The 23,750-nt window shown below is 39.6% G+C and overlaps 1 protein-coding gene across 3 annotated transcripts in view; it reads right to left on the bottom strand.

The window, feature by feature from the left end:
* PTPRG (protein tyrosine phosphatase receptor type G) overlaps nt 1-23,750 on the bottom strand; it is a 701,064-nt gene that overhangs the window by 196,292 nt on the left and 481,022 nt on the right. For all 3 annotated transcript variants that reach the window (XM_041764114.1, XM_041764115.1, XM_041764112.1), the window contains exon 5: nt 18,500-18,595. In XM_041764114.1, coding sequence (XP_041620048.1) covers nt 18,500-18,595 — 96 coding nt within the window. The remainder of the gene's footprint in view (nt 1-18,499; nt 18,596-23,750) is intronic.

Below are 23,750 nucleotides of genomic sequence, written 5' to 3'. Positions count from 1 at the left end.
TTCCTATGCTGGACTAAACCCAAGCTGAATTATGCATCCACTGGCACATTTATATGATCAGTATCTCTTCCTCTAACAGACTACAATTTCTATAAGAACAAAGACCACATGGTTATGTCTTTACCAGGGCAGTCCCGGGGTGCCTATCAGAGAGACTGGCATGCACTTGGCCACAAAAAATATTAAGTGAATGAAACCTGAAAGGAGTCAGATAATTCTATATACATAAGCTGGAAAGACCTAGATACTAACCGTGTTCTTTCACTGAGGATGCAGAACAGTCCATGATCTGTGGTCCTGGTGGTGTCAAGTCCCCTATTGTCATTTGTATGCAGAGGAGCCTTGGAAGACCTCACTCAGCTAGCATCCAAACCAAATCGTAAAATTCTTGTTAGATATCTTTTCTCTGGCTCCCTGAAGGCCACACAGGGGATGTAGCTTTGACATTCTCCATGACTAATAGCATCAGCGCCTAACAGAGTCCTCTCTGACACCAGGAACGTCTGCTTCCCAACTTGTGATGGTAAATACTGCCCTCACTTTGCTTTATGGCCCAAGAATTTTTAAATGAAGCTTTTACAACAAGGATATAATTGAAGGCACAGTACTTTGCTGGGTATCCGGACTGACATTACACATTTGCCTGGCAGAAAAACACTGCAACATTTCATCATTTACAAAGCGAGAGAGGAGAAGATTATTACGGTTGGATGCTGGCAGATAAAGGCATGGAAGGTAGATTATCATTCTGATGGGCCAAGTCAGCTCGTGGACAGAAAGTGCTCCCTTGCAGCAGGTCACAATCTCTCCTGATCTGGAAACATCAAAAACATCTGGGCTTCCAAAGTTTCATCAGGAGCTGAGAGGCTCATCAGCCAATGGAGAGCCCCCAACGCCTCCACAGGCTCACAAGACAAACACTACTTCTGGCCCTGTATGTTAGGGAGTTCTTGGCATCAGCCCTGGATGGCCTCAATGGGGACATGGGGTCGTGGGACGCCTGGCTCTGGTATGGAGACATCTAGCAGGTGCTGCCAGAGCTTGGAACTTCCCAGATCCAAAATCTTTTACTAAAGCAACGGGACTGAGGGAGCTGCATGGCAACCATCATAAAAAAACCAATTTTGATGGGCTTGAAGCTAGGTTCCACAGATAGCTAATTAAAATCATGTGCTTTGGAGGCAGGCTAGCAGAAAAGACAAAGTTCTCACAACCTTGGCATCATCCAATTTTTTTTTGAAGATTTTATTTATTCATTCATGAGAGACAGAGAGAGAGAGAGGCAGAGACATAGGCAGGGGGAGAAGTAGGCTCCCCGCAGGAGCCGATGCAGGACTCGATCCCAGGACCTTGGGATCATGACTTGAGCCAAAGGCAGATGTACAACCACTGAGCCCCATAGGTGCCCATTATCCAAGTTTTAGAAGAGCTGCTGGCAGGACCAGTGGTTCAAAAATATAGGTTTGCCCAACGAAGACTTTCTCTTAAAGTCCTAATTGGGTTAGGTCCTGACTACTGCCACCAGGGCATCCACCCCAGGTCTACACTCCTGGGGGGGCGGGGGTTGGAGTTTACAGGATGGGAGGAGGTAGCGTAAGATCGAGGTTGAGAAGAGAGAAAGAGCCTCCAGAGTAGGGAAGACATGGGTTCAAATCCCACCATTTGCCTGCCCTGTGACTTTGGGTAAATTATCAAATATGGCTGTTCCTTGGTTTCCTCCTTTGTCAGGTAGGCAGAGATGTTCCCACTGCACAAACCTGAGACATCAAAGAAGATAACATGTAGAAACCAGCCAACAAAACCAGAAAACTCTCCTCCCTGATATTATTTGTCACAGAAGGAACAGGAGACCAAAGATGGGAGGTGCAAACTTACTGTGTCTCTCTCTCCCACATTCCCCCAGGGCTCACCAAAAGTGGAAATCTGTACTAACCCACATTTATTCACAAGTGCTGGGGAAGCTCTCTCTTTTCCTTCCAACTTCCTACTCACAGCCTCCTCCCTAACGGAAGGGCAGTCCTCCCTCCTTAATGCTGGGCCACTCCAAGAAAAGCAAGCCCAGCCCTCTCTCCTGGAGCTGTCTTCCCAGTTCCCCAGCTATCTCCAAGCCAGAGGGGATGCCCTTGTTTCCAACCTCCAGCACTAAGCAAACCTAGCTGGCCAAGACAACGCCCCAATCCCAAACCCTGGTTCCCAGGTTAATGAGCCAGATTGGCCTTACTCTGCCTTCTTACCCTCTCCAGGGGCAGAAATGGGTAGATTCATGTGAGCTCCAATACCTGTCATATCACTCAAAATGCCTTATCACTAGACAATTCTTATAATTGAGCTTCTTCTAACCCAAATTAAGAGGAGGCACAAATGACTAGAGCTCCGCTACACCTCTGAGAATGATACTACTTTGGATAATACAACAAGGTGAAGTCACCAACAGATGATGGTACTTCCTGAATCCATCCCCTACAAAATGAGAATAGAATCCAAGCAGAACTGGTGTTATTCTGAGAAGTGGAGGAAGGGAGGCTAATCAGCCGTCTCTCAAGAAAACGAGACCACCACAGAGTAAGGCCTAAATGAACCATCGCCTCTTAAGCAGAGGGCTGGCTGGGTTGGAGTGAAGATGGAAGACAATCAAGGGAGCTGAAGAGAGCCCTGAGAAGCAGTCACTGGGTGCGCGCTGGGTGTTCTCAACCTGTGCTGCACTTAAGAATCACACGAGAGGGAATCCCTAGGTGGCTCAGTGGTTTGCTGTCTGCCTTCAGCCCAGGGCATGATCCTGGAGACCCAGGATCAAGTCCCACGTTGGGCTCCCTGCATGGAGCCTGCTTCTCCCTCTGCCTGTGTCTGTGCCTCTCCCTCTCTCTCTCTCATGAATAAATATATAAAATCTTTAAAAAAAAAAAAAAGAATCACACGAGAAGCTGTGACAAATACTGATGTTCAGGCCACCTCCTAGACCAATGACATCTAAGTCCCAGGAGATGGACTCAAGCATCGATGTTATTTAATGCTTGCTCAGCGATCAAACTGCACAGCCGCCGTGGAGGACAACTGTCCATGCCCTTTCAGCCCAATAAGTCTAAGAAAAAGAGGAAAAAAAAATCCCACAGGTAACATGTCATAAGCCCTGTTCAGGTGAGCATACCTTTCCCCTCCCATACATCGCAGGCTAACCATTCTGCCATCCACGTAACTGTTAGGTTTGGTGGCTAATTTTTTTACCAGTTCATAAAAAACAATGCCTGCTGTCACTCCAAAAGCTTCAATTGTAGCGAAAGCAAACATTTATCATTGACTTACTACGTGCTGGTCACATATTCATCTCACCTGTGTTAACTAATACAAACCTCACAACAACCATCCAAGAGCAGTCTCTTATGATTGGCTCCATTTTCCAGATGAGAAAACAGAAAGGCTAAGTGAAACTGACCAAATTTTACTGCTATTTATGGGCCGAACTGGGATTTTCTCAAGCTGTCAGATCTTACAGTCCATTTCCTTTACCAAGTAGATTCTCAAGTGATGTCTCTTGCTTTCATTCATTATCCTTATGGTCAGCACTGGGAATATTAACACCAAACAAACAAAGGTCCTTGTCTTAAGGAGCTGGCAGGTGTGTGGATGTGTGCACACATGTTGAGGGAGGGCGAGAGAGCATGGAGTAACCTCCTTGACAACAGGGACCATGCTTTAGTCAATCCTCTGGATGCTGTGCTGACCACTGTATATGGGACACTGTAGTGTCTCCATGACTTTGCAAGGGAATTAACAAAGAAGCAAGAGAAGGCCACAGGAGAGAAGAAGAGAGGGACCCGTGTACGGGGTTATCTCATTCCCCTTCAATGAGGGGGAACACAGCCATGATTGCCAAAAATGCAGAAAGGAACGCACTTCCTCCTCACAGACCTAATCTTCAGTGCACATCAAACACAAGGACAAATGAAATGAATTGCCAGAACAGGCAATAATTCACATGCACTAGTATTTAAAAATCTGTAACGATCACATCATTATTGCTGGCAGTGCCTCTAACCAAGCAGACACTAATAAGGGGTCTCATAAAAGAGGATACATTTCCAGCAGAGATAAGGCCACATAAGGCTGCCTGGTTTACAACTTTAACACTGCAGAGAAACTCACTGCTAGGAATTAAGCAGTCACTGGGGGCCAGTGGAAAATCTGACGAGGCCCTCTCCCTTCCAAATGGCCTCCCCACCATCTGCAGGCATCTGGGCCCATGTCATACGTTACTTGTCTCTCTCTCAGATGACTGGTTGCTCCAATTAAATAACTATTTATTTCACCATCCAAGGTGTTACAGCTAATTACTTTAGCTCCTCTTTAAAGGAGTAAGAGAGACTTGTCGATGCTCCTGGAGGAAATTTGAATTTGGTCACCTCCTCTTGAATTAGTGAGTGACAGCATCACCAACAACCATGGAGACTTCAGAATCTTGTCTCAAGGCCAAGGCCATCAGAGAACTGAAGCACCCTCCACCAAAATGCAAGTAGGCTGGCAGGATGCACACATCTGATGCACCAAAAGCAATATGTTTATTTTAATGTTATCTATTCTGGGCCAGGCTTCGGGATACACAAGAATAACGGTTCAAATATTCCCTTTTATTTTAGCATGTCAACTCTAGTTGTTACTAATTGCCACCATCATCGTTACTATTTTAGCAAATTTTATGGAGTGCTTCAAAGTCTGTTCCATCAGGCTTTCATATATATGAGCTCATTTGAAGTTCACAACAAAACAATCGGCTATCAATATTTCCATATGATGGACAAAGGCAACTGAGGCAAAAAGATAATAAATAGATTTGTCCTGAGGAATGTGCCAAGTAAGTGGCAAGTCAGAATTTTAGAAATTTTCACTCCAAAAGCTGAACCCTTTTCAGTGGTTTTCCTAAACACTGATTTCTCTTCTTTTTCTTTTTTCTTTAAAAGATTTTATTTGGGCAGCCCGGGTGGCTCAGCGGTTTGGTGCAGCCTTCAGCCCAGGGTGTAGTCCTGGAGACCTGGGATCGAGTCCCATGTCGGGCTCCCTGCATGGAGCCTGCTTCTCCCTCTGCCTGTGTCTCTGCCTCTCTCTCTCTCTCTTTCTCTGCGTCTCTCATGAATAAATAAATAAAATCTTTAAAAATAAATAAATAAATACAAGATTTTATTTATTTATTCATGAGAGACGCAGAGAGGCAGAGGGAGAAGCAGGATCACCGCAGGGAGCCTGATGCAGGACTTAAACCCAGGACTCTGGGTTCATGACCTGAGCCAAAGGCAGATGCTCAACCACTGAGCTATCCAGAGGCCCCTCTAGACACTGATTTCATAATCAAAGGGAATCTAAGCATCTGGGGAACGTTCTGGAATCAGAATCTCCTTCAATAGGATTAAGTGGGATAAAGTATGTAGAATGCTTAACAGAATTGGCAGAGGGCCTGACACATGACCAGAGCATCTTTAAAAAAATTATTGTTTATATTCAAAGAAAATCAGAAACTAGAAATCTCTTTCTAGAAGACTTATGATTTTACCTGTCTCAACTGTTTTAGTGGGATGAGGACAGCTATACAATGTAAAATAGAGAAGAACCAAGCTTTAGGCTGCTTGCCATTAAAAAAGAGGGAGGGCTAGTAAGCCTACCAAGTTCAGATGTGGCCCTAAATATTCATTTCCTTTCCTGAAAGATTTAGGAATTGGCTTTGTGTTAGTTAGCTGCTTGCATTTCTGAGACATCTGGCGCTAAACCCTATAATTGGTTGTTTTTTTAAAAAAATAGAACCAGTGCCTGGCAGCCACCTTTGGAGAGTGCCTAAAAATAGAAATAATTCACTGAAACCTCATTAGAATGGTGCTCAAGGATGCCAAGCTACCAGGGAAAACACTGCAAAAAGTCGAGTAAGACCTAAGTAATAGAATCTAGAAGTTCTAGGAACTGAATTATCAGAAACAGAACTGGATATCATTTCAGAGATATATAACTTTGTTTTATGCATTTGGTACAAACCAATTACTGGTAGTATGATTTTAAGAGTACTCCTCACCAAACCCATTTATATGATATATGAAAGTAACCTATTAGAACCAAAGGACTGATATCAAAAGATTACTGCATAAAATTGGTTGATTATGCCGATTGATATACACAGATTAAGCAATTTTTTTCATTCAATGTTGTCTATAGTACTGATGTGCTTAATTAATACTTTCTTGAGGGAAGCCAAGTATAAGTCTTGGCTTCCCTCAGCTTTGGACAAACCCAAATTCTAAGTAAGGAAGCTCTAAATTAATTAGTGCCATCACATTATTTTGTATATAGCTACCTAGGAATTTGCATGCACATCAAAATCATGTAATTTCATGTATATTCAGAAAACACAAAAGGCTAAGAAAAACAATCTGCTGTACAAATGTGTCCAGGTGAGTCAATAAGTATGTTTCCCAGATCTCACAAAGCCCAAAACTGGAGGAGGATCCAATGTATGCTAATAATTGTCTTGAAAGCCACATGGGCAGTCCTAAGAAAGAAATGAGGTGAGCCCTAACTACTGTGCCTTTTACTGTATCCCATGTGGAATCTTGCTTGTTCCAAGTTAAAAGGCAGGAAGGATAAAATATTTCTATTTTGGAAGTCCTCCCCATTGTCTGTCTCCTAATCCCTCACAAACCAAAGGAGCTGCATTCCTGAAAAATACCAGTTGGCCAAACAGTCTTACCAAAGGAGGGTTACTAGAAAATGTCTCACGGAGGTACGTGAAATTCAGTTTCTTACTGGTTTGATATCACATCCTGTAAAAATGGTTGAATGGATTTCCACTCATTAAGAAAGATCTATGCAAACTGGTCTGTCTTAAAATGCCAGCCAAATGCTACATGACATGTGCTTTGAAAGTCTGGGTCAGAAGAACCCTCCAGAGATAGGCATCACCCTAAACAAGGAAACAAAAGCTCTGGGCTTCAGATGGGTACAGATATTCCGTATATATTAAGAAGCTACAGCCAGGGTGCCTGGGTGGCTCAGTGGTTGAGCATCTGCCTTTGGCTTAGGTCATGGTCACGGGGTCCTGGGATGGAGTCCTGCATCAGGCTCCCCTGGGGAGCCTGCTTCTCCCTCTGCCTATGTCTCTGCCTCTCTCTCAGTCTCTCATGAATAAAAAAATAAAACCTAAAAAAAAAAAAAAAAAAAGGAGCTATAGACAGAGGAAACAAACAGTAGTTTCAATGTAACCCCTAACTACAAAAGAAAATTGCAACCTTCTTCTCTGGCAACCCGGTGTTGCAGCACCACAGGTGAGTAGCATCATGATTTATACAGCTAAAGGTGGCTAATCATTCCTCTGGGACAGTGTCTGGATGCACAGAGAGTACCAAGATTTTCAGAGACAATAACAAATCTCTAAAATAGAACCAGCATTAATAGTTTAAAAATCCTGCTCCAGGAAATGACTTCTATGAAGACGAGGAACTGGGGTAGCACTGTGATTTGCAAAGGCAGGTTCTCCTATAACCTCCACAAGGGAGTTTCATTGATCCTCGAGTTTTTCAAACCAGCTCCCACTGATTTCAAGTTCAAAGGCATTTACACATGCTCTTACTTTTGTTTACTTTTCTATGTCAGAGGGAATGTTTTATCAAATTGGTGCTCCTTTCCCAAACCATTGTAGTACTTGGAATAAATACCCACGTGGGCTCTTTAATTTGAAGGGGCATAGGTGAACCTGGAATACCTGAGCTGATTTAAAACAGGGCCAATTTAAATATTTTGGCATGTAAATCTTCATACCCTGTCTTTAAATCCCCAGGTAGTTAGATCTTGGTTGGCCAGGGACTGGGGATTTCTCAGGCATGAAATTTTTATTTTTATTTTTATTTTTATTTTTATAGTTATTCCTATGGCCATCGACTAGCAGAATAATGCAAACAGCTCTCCTATCCACTGAGATTAAAACATTGAAGTATCCTCAAATACTTCCTTGATAACCATGAAGCAGGGTTTCTCTATCTCAGAACTGACATTTTGGGCCAGGTACTTTTCTGTTGTGAGGGTGGCTGACCTGTGCATTGTAGGATACTGGGCAGTGGTCCCTTGTCTCCATTAGATGCCTGTATGCACTGCCACCCCAGTATGATAGCTAAGTGTCTCCAGACATAGCCACAAGGCAAGATCTCCCATCCCTCTCTCCTCCCCTCCCCCATAAGAACTACTGTCATTAAAAAAGTTAATAAGTAACTGTTTAAAGTCTTTACCCTTTCACTCACACTATCCTTATCTAACTGCACCATTTATTCAATTCTCTTTAAACCCTTTTATACAAAGGAAGCAAAACAAAAACAACAACAACGACAACAAAAAACCTGTCACCAAATGTATAAAATAATTATAGGCACAGAGCTAAAGAGAAGTTAGAATAGGATCAAAGGTTTTCACTATGGGCAAAAAGAATAAGAATACAGTTTTAAGTCACAAGTTAAGAACTTTTCAGGTACCAGCGAAATTAAGAGAGGTCTTGAAGCACTTCTATACACATGATACTAACTGGAACCAGTGATATCTCCAATGATATCTCTTTCTCTGCCCTTTTAAATGAAATACCAGCTTCTCTGATACAGTATTCAACTAAGGGCACAGACGAGACGGGCTGTTGCTGTCGAAATACTGGCCCTAACATCTATGGGCCTGTGTAAGCTCGAGAAACTGACATTGAGAGAAAAAAGCTCCACGCCTCAAGCTTCTGCATCTATAAAATGGGCATAATAATACCTTGAGGTGGTCCCAGTAAAGATTAAAGAAGATAATACTGAATACAGGCACTTTATTTTGGCATCTTACATGAATTGGATCCACAATATTAATTTTTATTAGCAGTATTTATATTCTATTTATTCATCTTAAAGATTTATTTGAGAGAAAGAGCATGCACACAGGCAAGTATGCACATGTTCAAAGTGGGGAGGGAGTGAAAGGGAGAGAAGAGAATTTCAAGCAGACTCCCTGCTGGGTGCAGAGCCTGATGCAGGGTCTCAATCTCATGACTGTGAGATCATGACCTAAGCTGAAACCAGGAGTCGGATACTTAACTGACTGAGCCACCCAGGCGCCCCTGTATTCTATTTATTTTATTTTATTTTTTTATTTTTTTTCTGTATTCTATTTAAAAGCATCTTTTCAACTAGTTGATCTAGGGGGGAGGAGTAGGGTAAAAAAGAATTCCCACTGGCTTCTCTACTTGGGATGCAAAGTGCTTTATCTGTAAATCCCAAAAAGTGTTGTCAAAGTATCTACTACATCACATTCCAAGGAAGAGCAAGACTAGAAAATATGAGAAATGGGTCAGGAGTCATGAAACTAGAATTCTCTTGTCTTGGTAGATGTCAAAGAGCTATAGGATCATGGTCAACCTCTCAACTCCTGAGAGCTAGGTCTCTCAGCTGTCCTGTCTGGTGGCTCACTATAGAGTTCCCAATATTTTCTCTGAGACTATGGCAATCTGATTCTATGACTTCTATTAGAACAAATGGCCAAAATAACTAAATTCTAAGCTAAATGACAGATTCTAAACTATTTTCACTTAGTGATATACAGAGGCAAAGTACTTGGTAACCAACCTTGAAGTGCAATGATTTAATTAAAGAAGATTTTCACATGGTCTTTTTCAAAGTCTCTTAATTATGTGATGCTTTGCCAATTATTAAATTGTCCTCCGTAATGTCTGCTTAGAGGAAATTTGAATTACAGGCCATTTGCAGACAAGAGATGTACTGAAAACACCTGATAGGCTATAAATTCAATGTTGTACATCCACAGATCTACTACAAAATTGCAACTGAACATTAAAAATGACTCCAGCCTTCACTTAATGGTAAGTCCTATGAAATCAATTAGCTGTTAAAATAGTTTAATTGGAACATATGTATTTTAATTTTTGTGTGTATATAAAAAAAAAGTCTTCCTATCAACCCAAAACATTCTGAAATTACACTTCTAGGTAATGTAGTGAAAGAAGTGAACTTAAAACTGGATAAAACCAAGGATGCAGAAAATGTGAAAAGGATGATATTCAAACAGCAGCAACTGGCAAGGAATAAATTAAGAATCATATCAGTGTACTACAGTTACCCCGAAAGGCAGTCTAAGAAGGAAGTTTTACAACTCAACACCACTTGCTGACTCAAACTCACAAGTTCTCCCAGTAAAAAATAGTTACTGGCTTTTGGGGTGGATGTTGGTAGATGGATATAATTACTCATTTCCTTTTTTTTTTAAGATTTTATTTATTATTCATGAGAGACACAGAGAGAGAGGAAAGACATAGGCAGAGGGAGAAGCAGGCTCCCTGTGGGGAGCCTGATAGGAGACTGGATCCCAGGATCCAGTATCACACTCTGAGCCAAAGGCAGACACTCAACCACTAAGCCACCCAGGGATCCCTAATTACTCCTTTCTTTTCTCTTCTAATTCCTTCCCTCCCTCCCTCTTTCCCTTCCTTTTCTTTCTCCTCTTTTCTCTCCCTCTCCTCCCACATTTCTTCTCCCGCCCCCCTTCTTTTCTTTCCTTTTTCTGTGCACTAGGGCCCCTTGTTTCACTTTCCCAAAGGAACTGGTCAAAGTAAGAAAAAAAAATTAGAACTAGCTATAGCAATGATAGCAAATGTATTCATCATTAAAAAAAGAAAAAAGACTCTCAGGGGACAATTAAAAAAATAAAAATATTGACTGAAGTCACCATGCATACAAAGGATGATTTATACGTTCACAGTGGTGTTTTGCTTTGTAGAAAGATGGAGGAAAGGAAAAAAAAAAAAAAACGGAGAAAGGAGAACCCAATTCTAAAATTCACAAATAGGAACTTCGTACTTTAAAGTGAACTATTTACCATTTTTAAAATGTACACAAGAGATAATTGTTGTATTCTTTTCTTGATGTTTCATCTCCCTTACCTGATACGCCTTTCCTATCCCAATAATAAAATGATGCTACCATTGAAGAAAAGATTCAAAGGCCAACTCTTTTCACAACCTCCAACCACTTTCAGGACAGGCTAGAATTCTGAGGACACACTGGCAATTTTGATAGAGAATGGCACAGAGAAGGTGCTTAATAAATATTGCAGAATGAACAAATGAGTTAGCAAATGAGTGCATGAATAAATAAATGAGAAAATATTACATTTTTTTCAGTTAAGGAATCTAAGGGAGAAAAGGGAGGGGACACAGGAAGAAAAATAGACATGCACAGAACAGCAAGAGCAAGAAAAAGTGCAGATACATACATATGGGTACCCTGAAAACACACAGAAAACTAACCCACCAACCATCACCAACAGACCCTAGAAACAACTAGAGGCAAGCCAGAAAGAAACACAACAAGATAATCCACGAGAGCCTCTCCATCTACCATCTCCTGAGATAAGAGCATTTTGGTAGGAAATGTTATTTATTTTTTTATTACTTTAAAAAGACTTATTCATTTTTTTGAGGGAGAGAGAGTGTGTATGAGAAAGCAGGAGGAGACACAAAGGGAGAGGAAGAAAGAATCTTAAGCTGATTCCCCGCTGAGCATGGAGACTAATGAGGGGCTCAATCTCATGACACTGAAATCATGACCTGAGCTGAAATCAAGTCAGATGCTCAACTGACTGAGCCACCCAGATGCCCTGGTAGGAAACTTTATTAAAAAAAAAAATTCTCTGATACAGATATATCCCCTTATTCCTGGCACTGAAATACTTCTTTGAGGCCTCTGAATGCATTACTATTTTCAGATTTATAAAGCCCTGTTGCCTTTTCACAACCATAGGTGTATAAATGGAGATATATTCTTTTGTTGGCATGTTAGACCCAAATGGAGCCCCAGTTACCATCCTCAGAGGGTTACCATCCTCAGTGAATCAGGAGACTCATAGCCTTCATGTTCAGGTCTTTGACTATCTCAAGAGATGATCTTAAACTTCTAAATAGCCACAGCCCCTTGTAGGTGAAGCTTACACAACCATCTAGACCTGCTCTGCCACAACCTAGATGATTCATGCTGTGGTAGGACCCTGAGTGGTTTCCTACAACTTAGTTCTACTCAGTATATATTTCCTGAACAGTAACTGAGGTCAAGACATTGATAGGAGGTCGAGGAAAATGTAGGAGGTGGGGGTACAAACAGAAGAGAAACAAGACAAGAATCTCATCCTCAAAGAGTTTCCATTCTAGTATTCTCAGGCCCCTCACCTCCTAGGGCCTGTTTCTGATACTCTTTAGCTGACAGGCTATCATGCTGTTCCTTTTCACTCAAGACTACAGAGCCTAAGTATGTCTCCACTGAATTCAGAAGTATTGGCACAATCAAGCCACAGTGTTAGTCACTTGCAAGGGATGCAGTGATGAGTAAGTGAAGACTCCCAGTCCTCAATGATCTCACAGTACAAAGGCAGAAGCAAGCAAGGAAAATAACATCTCTCATGCAAGATGGAAGGCATGAGAACAGTGGGTTAAAGGAAGGACAAATCCCATCTACCTGCGGTGGCGGGAGGGAACTTGAAATGCAGGGAAGTGTAGAAAAAGCCTTCTTCGCCAGCCCTAGATAGATGAGTCATCAAGAACTCCTCCTGCCTTCTCAAGGTCTATAAATAATCCCAGGTGCTGCCATTTCATTTAATTACTAAGCCTCTCCAGATGGAGAAAAATAATTAAGCAGTCTGTACCAACGACACGATATAAAGAATGGGTTAGCAACTTGTGAAACATTTGAATTTTGAAGTTTGCTTTCGACTCTCAAGTGAGGGCAGAAATGAAAAGGGGCAACAACTGAAGCGGAGGCGTCAGGGCAAACCAAGTGACTGCGGTCATATCCTGGGCAGAAATTTAAACTGAGCTAGAAAAAAGAAAACAAAAACAAAACTCCTGGGAAAAGGGGGCTCAACTTTGCCAGGAGAAGCCAAATTGAAACATTAAATGAAGAAACCTCATTGAAAGTAGGTTGTCAAAAAGAAACAGTTTAAGACAATCTATAAATAAATCAGGATGCAATTTATTTATTTCTTAAACGTACAAGACATATGCCATTGACTGGGCTGCTGGATGCAGACATAATAAAAATTTAGTATCTTTGCGTCTGATGCAAAGGTTCAGAAGAGACGATACCCAGGAAGGTCTAACAAGGAGGCTGGCGAGAACATCACATGAGAAGTTTCTAAATGTAGCTGCTCTTTAAAAATCATGCATTTATTATTCCATAGTTCAAGGGAATCAGGAAGTATAAATAAAATTTTAGGCATTCCAACAACAATGGCCACTATGTAGTATGACAAATGAGATGCTCCCTTCAAATGATAAATTCGACAATAATCATATGCTTCTTGAAAAAACACGGTCATCAAATCCGTAAACCTATAGTAATCAAAACTGCAAAAAGCTTGGGATATCAACTTTGTAGGAGCATCAGGTACTAAAGCCATTAATATGTTTGCAGGGATAGAAGCCACATGGATTCAGACCAGAAATGGAGGAAAGTCTTCAACAAGGAACAGTGAAGAAACACTGAAACAAAGAAAAACCAATCCAGATGGTGATGATGGAAGATTTCTTGGTCTAAAAACATACAGGCCAACTTAAGGTAAGGTCATTCTGAGTACCTGGTATTCTCTGCTCAATAAACTTAAGCTGGAGCCAATCAAATCCTTTTTGTGTGTTGTTTCTAAAGCAAAACATCCACAGATTACCTAATCATTCCACTGTCATTTCAGCTTTCCTGTCAACATAAGTTTTTCATATTTCTTTCTTTAAACAGATAAACCTTGTAGACTCTATCAGAATAAAAGAATATTTTAAAAGAGCATTTTAATGACATTTGGTATTTTACATTTTTATAGGAATTCAAATCAGGCTAACAGCAAAGAATAGTAGAGACTCTACTTTAACAAATAGAAGACAATTATATTAATTCCTGTACTTATATAAATAAGCTACTACACAAGCACTTACTCTCTTTAGTGGTTTAATAACAGATATCTCCATCTCTTGCCAATTCTTATTTTAATTAACTTGCTTAAAAAATCCTTGCAGATCAACTTTCCCCCTTGCCATTCTCCTAGATCTTGTAGAGGGCTGCTGATCCAAAGATATGTGTGAACTAGAAAAAAAGGTGTTCTTTCCTCTAGACACATCATTACTCATCAGTGGCTCTGAAGTGAATGCACCTTCTAGAATTGTGTGGCCTCAAATGTGCACAAGCATATGTGGCTGCCATGATTCACTATTTTCCCTACATGGAAATGATTCTTTCTTCCTGCATGGTGTTCCTACAAAGGACTCCAGGGGGACCTGGCTCACCATCCTTCAGCATTGAGAGTGACTTTCAACTCTGTAATCAAAAGATGTCAGGAGCACCTGGGTGGCTCAGTCGGTTAAGTGTCTTACTCTTGATTTTGGCTCAGGTCATGATCTCAGGGTCATGAGATCGAGCCCTGTGTCAGTTCCACGATGAGTGTGGAGCCTTCTTAAGATTCTCTCTGTCCCCCTTCCTCTGTCCCTGTCTCCTCCCTTCCTTCTCACTTGCTCACTCTGTCAAAAATTAAAGAAAAAAAAAAAAGTCAGACACCATGTAAAGTTACTGGTGCCCAAGCTGGGGTCATGATCTTAAGATCACGTTAACATGAAAGCATGCAGACTGTGCTGCAATGGGCATATATGCTCCCTCCCAAGTAGACAGCCCCTACTCAGATCTTAATTATTGCTACATCATCATGTCATTTTACGTATATCTTCCATATTTAACTGAAGAAAAGAATTGTAAACACTATGTAGTTTCCACAATCATGAGCTACAAGAGAACCACGTGCAGGCAACCTTTAGTCTAGGCCAACATACAGTTCCTTGGTCAACCATGTGTCTACCAGTTTGTGCTTATTTCAGTGCTTCAGAAACTTTATACTATCCAATCAGAGAAAAGGCAGTAGAAAGCTGAAATTATGCAGAATAACAGGCACATAATGAGGAAGAAAAAAGAAATAAAGATAATGAAAATCTGAAGGTGTAAGAAAATTACTCCAATGTATGGAGTAAGTTAACATCAAGATGACAACATCTACATGGAACTCAGCCTTGACTAGACATGTGCTTGTCATTCACATCATGTCACTCTGGATAATTAATATTCAGGTGTAGAAGCACCAAGTCAACACATAGCCTCTTTACAAATGTAAGGGTTTTCCACTCACCTCTTTCTTTTTTTTTTTTTTCACTCACCTCTTTCTAGTGATTATCACATACAACTCTGACAGTGAAGTCCTAGTAGGTAGGAGCTGATTGCATTCATTACATTGAATGTAGCAACTAGTGCCCTTTCTGGCACCGAATCAGTGTTGAATAGATGACAAATACTTCTTCAATACCAAAGTGCAAGATACCAGGTTTGAATTTGAAAATATATATATCAAGATTTATCTGACTACTTGGGAGAAGAAAAACCAAATTCCAAATTTAACATTCTTGTAGGGAGACACAAACTACAAAGATCTCAAAGTATGGAATATAACTAGACTGCCAAATTAAAATAACAGTAATGCTGCCTTCGTCTCCATTGCTTGACATAGTGTGAACCAAGGTATATAAATGCATACGTGCACTTTGAAGGGAAAAAAAAGCAGCTCAACACAGCTTGGTATCTAAAAAACATTTCTGTTATTTTACGCTATCTACCTTGTTTGTTGTGTAGCAAACCAAAATTTTTAGAACTTATCAGATGAAATATATCTTTGTGGGTGAACTAGTAGTCATGTCCTAGAAATACATTAAAAATTCAAAACCTACATTTCACACTGAGGTGTTCTGTTGGTTTGTACACCAATAGGCTTTGCTTGCCTAGGACTCTTATACTTCACAGGAGTTTAAACAGCTGGCAAAACAGAAAGGTTTTGGGTAGTGCACACTGTGAACTGGTTCTTCCAGTACTCACAGAAACATTGTTAAAATTTGTCTTTCTGCAAGAAAGGTAACCTATAAAGTAGGACCAGGTTGGGCTGTACATGGGTGGGCATGACAGAGAAGAAAGAGGAGGTAGATTTGATGGTGGGTAGACTTGATAGTAGAGGTGTAGCTACAAGGAAAGCAGCTTGCCAAGAGGACAATAATAGAAAACAGGAGAATAGCCATGGAAGTGGGTATTGTTTTAAGAATTGCTCAAGTGGGGGTGCCTGAGTGGCTCTGTTAGTTAAGTGTCTGACTTTGGCTCAAGTCATGATCTCAGAGTCCTGGGATTGAGCCTTGCACCAGACTCCCTGCTCAATGGAGAGTCTGCTTGTCCCTCTCTCTCTGTCCCTTGTGCTTGCTTGCTTGCTCTCTTTCTCAGATCAATCAATCAATCAATCAATCAATCTTTGAGAGGGGGGAAAGAATGGCTCAAGTCACCTCATTATTGCATAAGGCAAAGCAATCATGGTTTAGGTGCACAAATACAGAGAGAACCCAAGAAAACTGCCCACAGGGCAGTGCCCAAAATAGATTTCTGTTCATGCAAAGAAGACACCTATACCATAGGTCTCCATCCAATAGAAAAAGAATTGCATGGATATGGACACATACTTTATTTGGCGTTGAACAAATGCCAACTGTGCATCAGAACCCACGTTAGGGGCTTCATTTAAAGACTAATTACAATCTTGATGGTGTATAAGTTGCTATTCCCATTTCACAGATAAGTGTACTGAGGTTGGATAGTTTAAATAACTCCCTCACCATTATACAGCTGTTAAGTAGAAGAGAGAGGACTCAAAAGCAAATAGCTTTGACTTTATTGAATGAGCTCTTTAAACACTATGCTCAACTGTGATTTATGCAAGTATTCAGGGAAAACAGATGTGTGAAAGAACAATGGAGATATCATATACAACCAAATACATATACAGACAATTTCCAAAACATTGGACCACAAGCCATGGTATGTTTTATAAAAACCATATAAAAAAAGTATGTTTTATAGCATAACCAAGTACATACCCAGTATGCCTCTCTAAAGAAAGCAACCAAAAAAAGGCCAACCAAAAAGAATGTTCTACAAAAATATTTATCTATGTGTAATACACTCTGATACTTTCTGATTTTTTCTATTTCATTATTTTAAAAATGCCGGCAAGATTTATTGAAATTATTTCCTGGCTCACTTGTAATTCAGAAAACAAAAACTTTGAAAACCAGTGTCATAACCAATCCTAATGACCACTACTCTTACTGCTTTTCTGAGGTTTGGGTAGAATATTAGGTTTTTCAATTATTCATATATAGTCTTCCATTTGAACTTTTATCCAAGAAAATAAAGGAGGAGAGAGTAATTAAGAGGGAGAGAAGACAGTGGATAGAATTGTCCATCATATGTCACACGCTAAAACTACTCCAAACAAGAATGGCTCCATCTTAAAGAACCTTGCCCCAAAAGTCAGGGATCAAAGACCCACGGTGGAAAAGGTTCTGATATATTCCCTTGAGTTGTCAGAAAGACATCATTGTCCAACAGTGACTCGCTGATGAAAGAAACACTGGATATAGTCTTCAGGCAAATTTTAAGACTGAAAGACAAGTCCTATACCTACTACTTAGGTTACTTTTGGCCCAAAAGAGCACCAGGTCTCATCTCAGCTACTTTTTCAAGATACTTGATGGTTGACACTACTTTTATTTTATGTGACTAATTGAAAAGCCTGGACAGGGACACCTGGGGTGGCTTAGTGGTTGAGCATCTGCCTTCAGTTCAGGGCATGATTCCAAAATCCTGGGATCGAGTCCCACACTGGGCTTCCTGCATGGAGCCTGCTTCTCCCTCTATGTTTCTGCTTTGCTCTCTGTGTCTCTCATGAATAAACAAATAAAATCTTTAAAAATAAATAAATAAAAAGAAAGCCTGGACAGTCTTATCTATGGAAGGATACAAGGTTTGGATTTTAGCTATAGAACCAACAGAAAAACCAGAGGAAACCCTCAATACAAATACAATAAAAAAGAGAAAGAAAGCATCTGAGTTCATAAATGTACTAACATGGAAATGGTCTCAGTGAAGACTTTAGTTACCATGGGAATTTCTGGGAGGGAAAGAAAAGGGGTCTCTTCAGAGAAGTGATAATGCTATTTATTAATCTACTTGTAAGTAATGTCAAATCTTAAAGTTGCTCCAAAGAAAATCACCTTTTTTTTTTTAAATCAGCCTTTTAATATGCTGAAGGAACCTGTTCAAAATGCTTCAGCAGTGAAGTAACTTAGATGATAAATGTGTTCTTCAATCTGTGCACCAGTCAAGTAGCAATAAAATCAGAATAATTCATGCAAAAATTTTCATTATGTTTCTAAACATACTTATTTACATTTTAAATCACACATTAGACAATATGAAATATCTTTCATTTAGACAGGTGTGAACTAGAAAACAGATGCATTCATTAAACATAGAACAATTCGGCGAATTAAAAAAAAAAAATAGAGAACTCTCTGGTTGAAGTACTTGAGCCACTGTTAACTTACTTGAAAAAATATGGCCATGGCTCCGATTATTCTGTTTTCAGAAATTGCAGTTTGAAAGCTGTCAAAGTCATCTGGATTATAAAAGAAAATCTGCATCTGTAAAAGAACAATGAAAATATGTATTAGGAAAAATTTCAAGCCTAAACAAAAGTAGACAGAATGGTACAAGGTACCCAGATTTCTCACTTCCTAACATTTGGCCAAAAGTATTCATCTATTCTTATTTTCCTTTTCTAAAGTATTTGAGAGCAAACCCCAGACATCGTATCATTTTACCTCTACAAACCACACGATCACACATAACCAGAGTGGTTTTATGCTACCCAAAATAAATAACGCCAACACCTTTTGATTGCCTGATATTCATGTACAATACTCATTGATTTTCAGTACAATGCAGAGAACAAAAACAGACCATGGAATATTCTCAAAATACTGCATATATAATAAAAATAACAGATTTGGGTGAAAGTTCCCTATTACGAAGCAAAATTTTAATAGAGGAAAACATCTTGAAGTAAGAAAAAACTAAGCCTGTGAGACTCAGTGAATTTAGAAATATGGAGCCTGCTTCTCCCTCTGCCTATGTCTCTGCCTCTCTGTGGCTCTCATGAATAAATAAATAAAAATCTTAAAAAAAAAAAAAAAAGCAGAATACAGACAAATCACTTAAAATCATGATATGATCCTAATCCTTGAATACTCATTGATTTTCAGTACAATGCAGAGAACAAAAACAGACCATGGAATATTCTCAAAATACTGCATATATAATAAAAATAACAGATTTGGGTCCTGATTCCAGCTTCTTCATTTAATTGCCCATGAGACCTCAGACAACAAGCTTACTTCAAAGTATCAGCTCCTCGTGTATAGAATCAAGTATTTACCTTTGGTAGGGTGGGTGTGGAGATCAAATGAGTCAGCAGAGTGTATAGTATGTAGTAGCATCATGCCTACACCTCATCTGTGCCCAGGGAATCACATCATCATCATATTTTAAGGTTAATACTTGCCAGGTGTCTTAAAATTTCTAGTAAGAATGCGATTCCACTGAGTCTCTGGAATGATCCTACTTCTTATAGAAAATCAGATCTCCTCTATCATTCATTAGCTCTTTTCCAAGACTTCTATTTCCCTACTTTCCAAATGATGTGATGTTGTTCTCCAAAACAAACTGAACAACCACACCCCAGATGGAGTTTGGAGATGGAACACTGAATGATAAATTCCCAGAGGGGACAATTAAGTCAGAAAAAGTAGTTGAAGTATAGGTCAAAAGTAAATAGAGCGATGTTGACTGAAGACATTAAGAATAAGGTGACATTTCTTTTCCGAAGGGTAAAATCAGGTAGCCCAATCAGGATACTTTTTAGGAAAAGTCAGGCACCCAAGTGGATGAAGGAAAGATGGGTAGATTCCTTTGGAGGACTTTCTTCCTTGCAGTGAATTATTTTTCTTACTGTGAATTCTTACCGATTCTGGCAGCCTCTTACAAATGTGTTGCCTTTAGGTTTGGACAGCTTTAGACATCATGCATTTACATTGAGAAAAATCCATTCAATGAGGTGCAGATTAAAACAGTTTAATACTTAAGTGAATTGCTTTGAGTACAATGCTACTAACTCAACAAAGAAACTCCACACAAGTATATTCAGAAAATACACTTAAGTTTCCCTTGGAAACTCAGGCCCTCAAATTAAGTAAGTTCACAGAAGTTTTTTCTTATTCTACAGCCCATGAGCAGGCATGGCATTGTTCAATGCATCACCTGAATAGTGTGTGATACAAAATATTTTAAGACCTCTTCCAAGGGCATTTTCATTTACGACTGGGTGAGGAAATTCATTTTCAGAAAATGTCTTTGAGTCATGGCTCCACCCAGCAAGATAATAAAATGTCTCATAAAGAGAACAGTAGCAGAAGTCTGAAATATCAATTTTCCTTACTTTTTCTCTTAGGTTGTAATGTACTGAATTAGGTTAACTTTTTTGAAGCTATCTTAAATAGGAGAGTAACAGGTGGATGGGGTTTTGCTGAGTGAACTGGACTTTAAATTGTTTTGTTGCTATTGTTGATGAGACAAATTGGGGCAGAAGCTGGAAAACTATTTCTCCAAACCATCTTTGGCAGATGTTGTGTGGCTACTAAATATCTTCAGTAGCCCACTGGCTTTTTGTAACTGCTCTCAAAAGCCATACCCAGAGCCTTCTGCCTAGCATCACCAAACATTTTCTTCCTAATAAAGTGAATCTAAGTCATGCTTACTTAGTGTATCAGTCCTCCTCCTGAAGAATCATGGTACACATTTACTGAAGGAAAAGATCTGGAAAATCTGGCAATAGAGAGATCTATGAACTTTTCCACCAGCTTTTACCAGCGTCCCTAACTACTTACATTTTATTCCATTTGCATCCTCTCTCTCTCTCTCTCTCTCTCTTTCTTTCTCTCTCCCTCCCTCCCTCCCTCCCTTCCTCCCTCCCTCCCTCCCTCCCTTCCTCCCTTCCTCCCACCTCCAGAACACATAGATACAAAATTTCTTTTTATGAATCACTGGGTAGTAAGTGGGAGAAAATATGCCCCTTTACCACTAAATACTTAAGTGCGTAATTTCTAAGAATAAGGACAGTCTTTTCTATAAGCACCGTATAATTATTCAAATTACCAAATTTCACATTGATACAATACTATTATCTCATTCACAATCCATTTCCAATTTTGGCAAATGCCCAAATAATGTACATTATAGATCATTATTCTGGTTCTTAGTCCAGGAATCCAATTTCGGATCAAACTCTGCACTTAGTTGTCACGTCTTTATACTGACCCCTCTTGCCCCCACTTTTATTTGGGACAGTTACTCAGTCTTTCCCTGAACAGCGTGAAGTGTACAGGTCAGTTGTTAGGTGGAATCTGGGTCCGTCACGTGGTTTCTCATGATTTGATTTGGAAGATGCATTCAGGGCAGATTTCCACACTAGTGACATTGTCTTCACCGTGCATCTTCTCAGGAAGTGTATCAGGTGGATTTCTCCCACTACAAGGGGGGTTTAACTGGATTGTATGGTTAAATTGATGTCTGCCCGGCTTTTCCACTATAAAGTCACTAATTTTCCTTTTATAATTAAAAAGTATTTTTGTAGGGAGCTATTTAAGATTACATAAAAATACATTGTTGGTCACCTAACTTTTATGCACTAGTTTTAGTACTCATTGATGATTTTCTAACTGCACTGCTCCTTCTATATGCATGAATGGGATATCAGTGTAAGGAATAGCTTTCCTTTCTGCATAGTTTATTTATTTATTCATTCATTTATTTACATACACACAAACTCACTTATTTGGTTTTATTGAATGGGTTATAATCCATTACCATTATTTATTTTAATGTACAAACTGTCTCAATAGGAGAACTTTGCACAGCAGGAAACCCTTAAAATGGATTCCTCTGTCATATTGCTATGTCACCGTCATTTTATATATTTTTTAGCATCTCCTTATTAGCTGACACAGATGTTCCAGACTCATCTGGTATTTTCCCTGCTCCAGCCCTAAAACTCCATTTGGGTGAGTTCTGGTTCCTTTTAATAAGGAATGGTATTTAAAGACATTATATTCTTAAGTCAGTATTTTCCAAATATGTCTGAGATTAGAACACTTGGTTCTTCAAGAAAACTATATAACTTAAGGCTCTGTGACTCTATTCCAACCAGGACCTTCCTTGCAAGGGAAAGAGAGCTGGATCAACTTCGTACAAATGGATGTCGCTCTACCATGCAGAGTGCCAGGAGACATGTAAGTTTCCTCAACCACAGAAACAAATTGTATTAAGATCAGTTAAAAAGCCACTGGTAGACTATGTACCAGCACACATTCAAGGGACCAGTTCTACAAAATCCTGCAAATTCATAAACAAGCCTCACAGACCTGGATGAGCATTTGATTCTACCTTGTGGAATGGCTGGACTGGAAAAACATCCAGACATTTCTCTAGGAAGATCACAGTGATAGAAAACAGAATAAACATGGTATCATCTTCGATCTGCCAACATAGTATAACACCCAGAACAAAAAAAAAAAAAGGAAAAAAAAAGAAAAAAAAAAGAAAAAAAAAACATGGTATCATCTGACATTTGTAAACTGGAATTTAACAAAGAGAAAAAGCCCTACCAGTGACCAGGAGACATGCCAAAATATAGATATGGAAAGTGTCTGAGTGAATAGCAATACCTCCAGGAAATGGGAGGGGGATGAAATGGATCCTGTGAGCAAAAGGTTGACCAAGGTCAATGCTCTATTGTTGAAGGAAGGGTACTAGCACAATGCATAGAGAGTCACAATAAAATACCCACTTAGCATCTCTTTTTCCTACCTTGAGCTGCAACCCCCCCCATTTTTAAAATGACTCAAGCTGCACTTTGATATAAAAACTATCTTTATGCCTGGCTTCCAACTTGAATCACTAGCTATGTTAAGCTGAATGAACACAAAGTAACAAATGTGAAAACTAGAGCCTTCTGTATTTTTATTAATGTTATTATTTCCCAAACATTTAGGGAGTGCTTTCCTGTATGCCAGGTACTTTACTAGCATTCATGAATACTCACTGAGGTAGGTACCACCATGATCCTCATTTTATAGCCAAAGAAACCCAGGATTTCCAAACTTTACAAAGCTGTTAAAGAAAGGTGGAGAGGGATTGGTATAGGAACCTATTATTCCAATCCTAGAGTTCAGGTCCTAATTACCGTGCTTCTTTACAATGGACAAGTATATTTGCTTACTACCCATTACATATAAGGTGCTATGACAAACGAAGACAGTTTGTGATTAGAAAGATTGAAATATCAGTAATGAGAGAGATTAACTTTTTTTTTTGAATGCCCAAGTTAGAGTCATAGGTAAATGTATCACAAAAAACAAAAACAAAAACAAAAACAAAACAAAACATAAGGAAACAAAGGCTCTTGGATAAGTGACGCATGCAGCAAATGAAAACTAAAATAATGTGGGTGATGGGTTAGCAGGGACATTTTCTTTAAGATGGACTTTCTATCATTTAATGTTATAGTTGTGTGCATAAGTCAGCTCTCACATCTCCATGATAATTGAGGCAAGATGCATGACCTGAACACGAATGGAAAAATCCAACAGTGACTTCTTTAATGATTTAGAAAGCTCAACATTTTAATTTCAAACAACTTGTATTTCTATAACATGCACCCAACCTACCTACATACCCAAGGGG

The sequence above is a fragment of the Vulpes lagopus genome, chromosome 7 (genome assembly GCF_018345385.1).
Source record: "Vulpes lagopus strain Blue_001 chromosome 7, ASM1834538v1, whole genome shotgun sequence".
Taxonomy (NCBI): domain Eukaryota; kingdom Metazoa; phylum Chordata; class Mammalia; order Carnivora; family Canidae; genus Vulpes; species Vulpes lagopus.
This window is presented reverse-complemented; position numbering and strand designations above follow the sequence as displayed.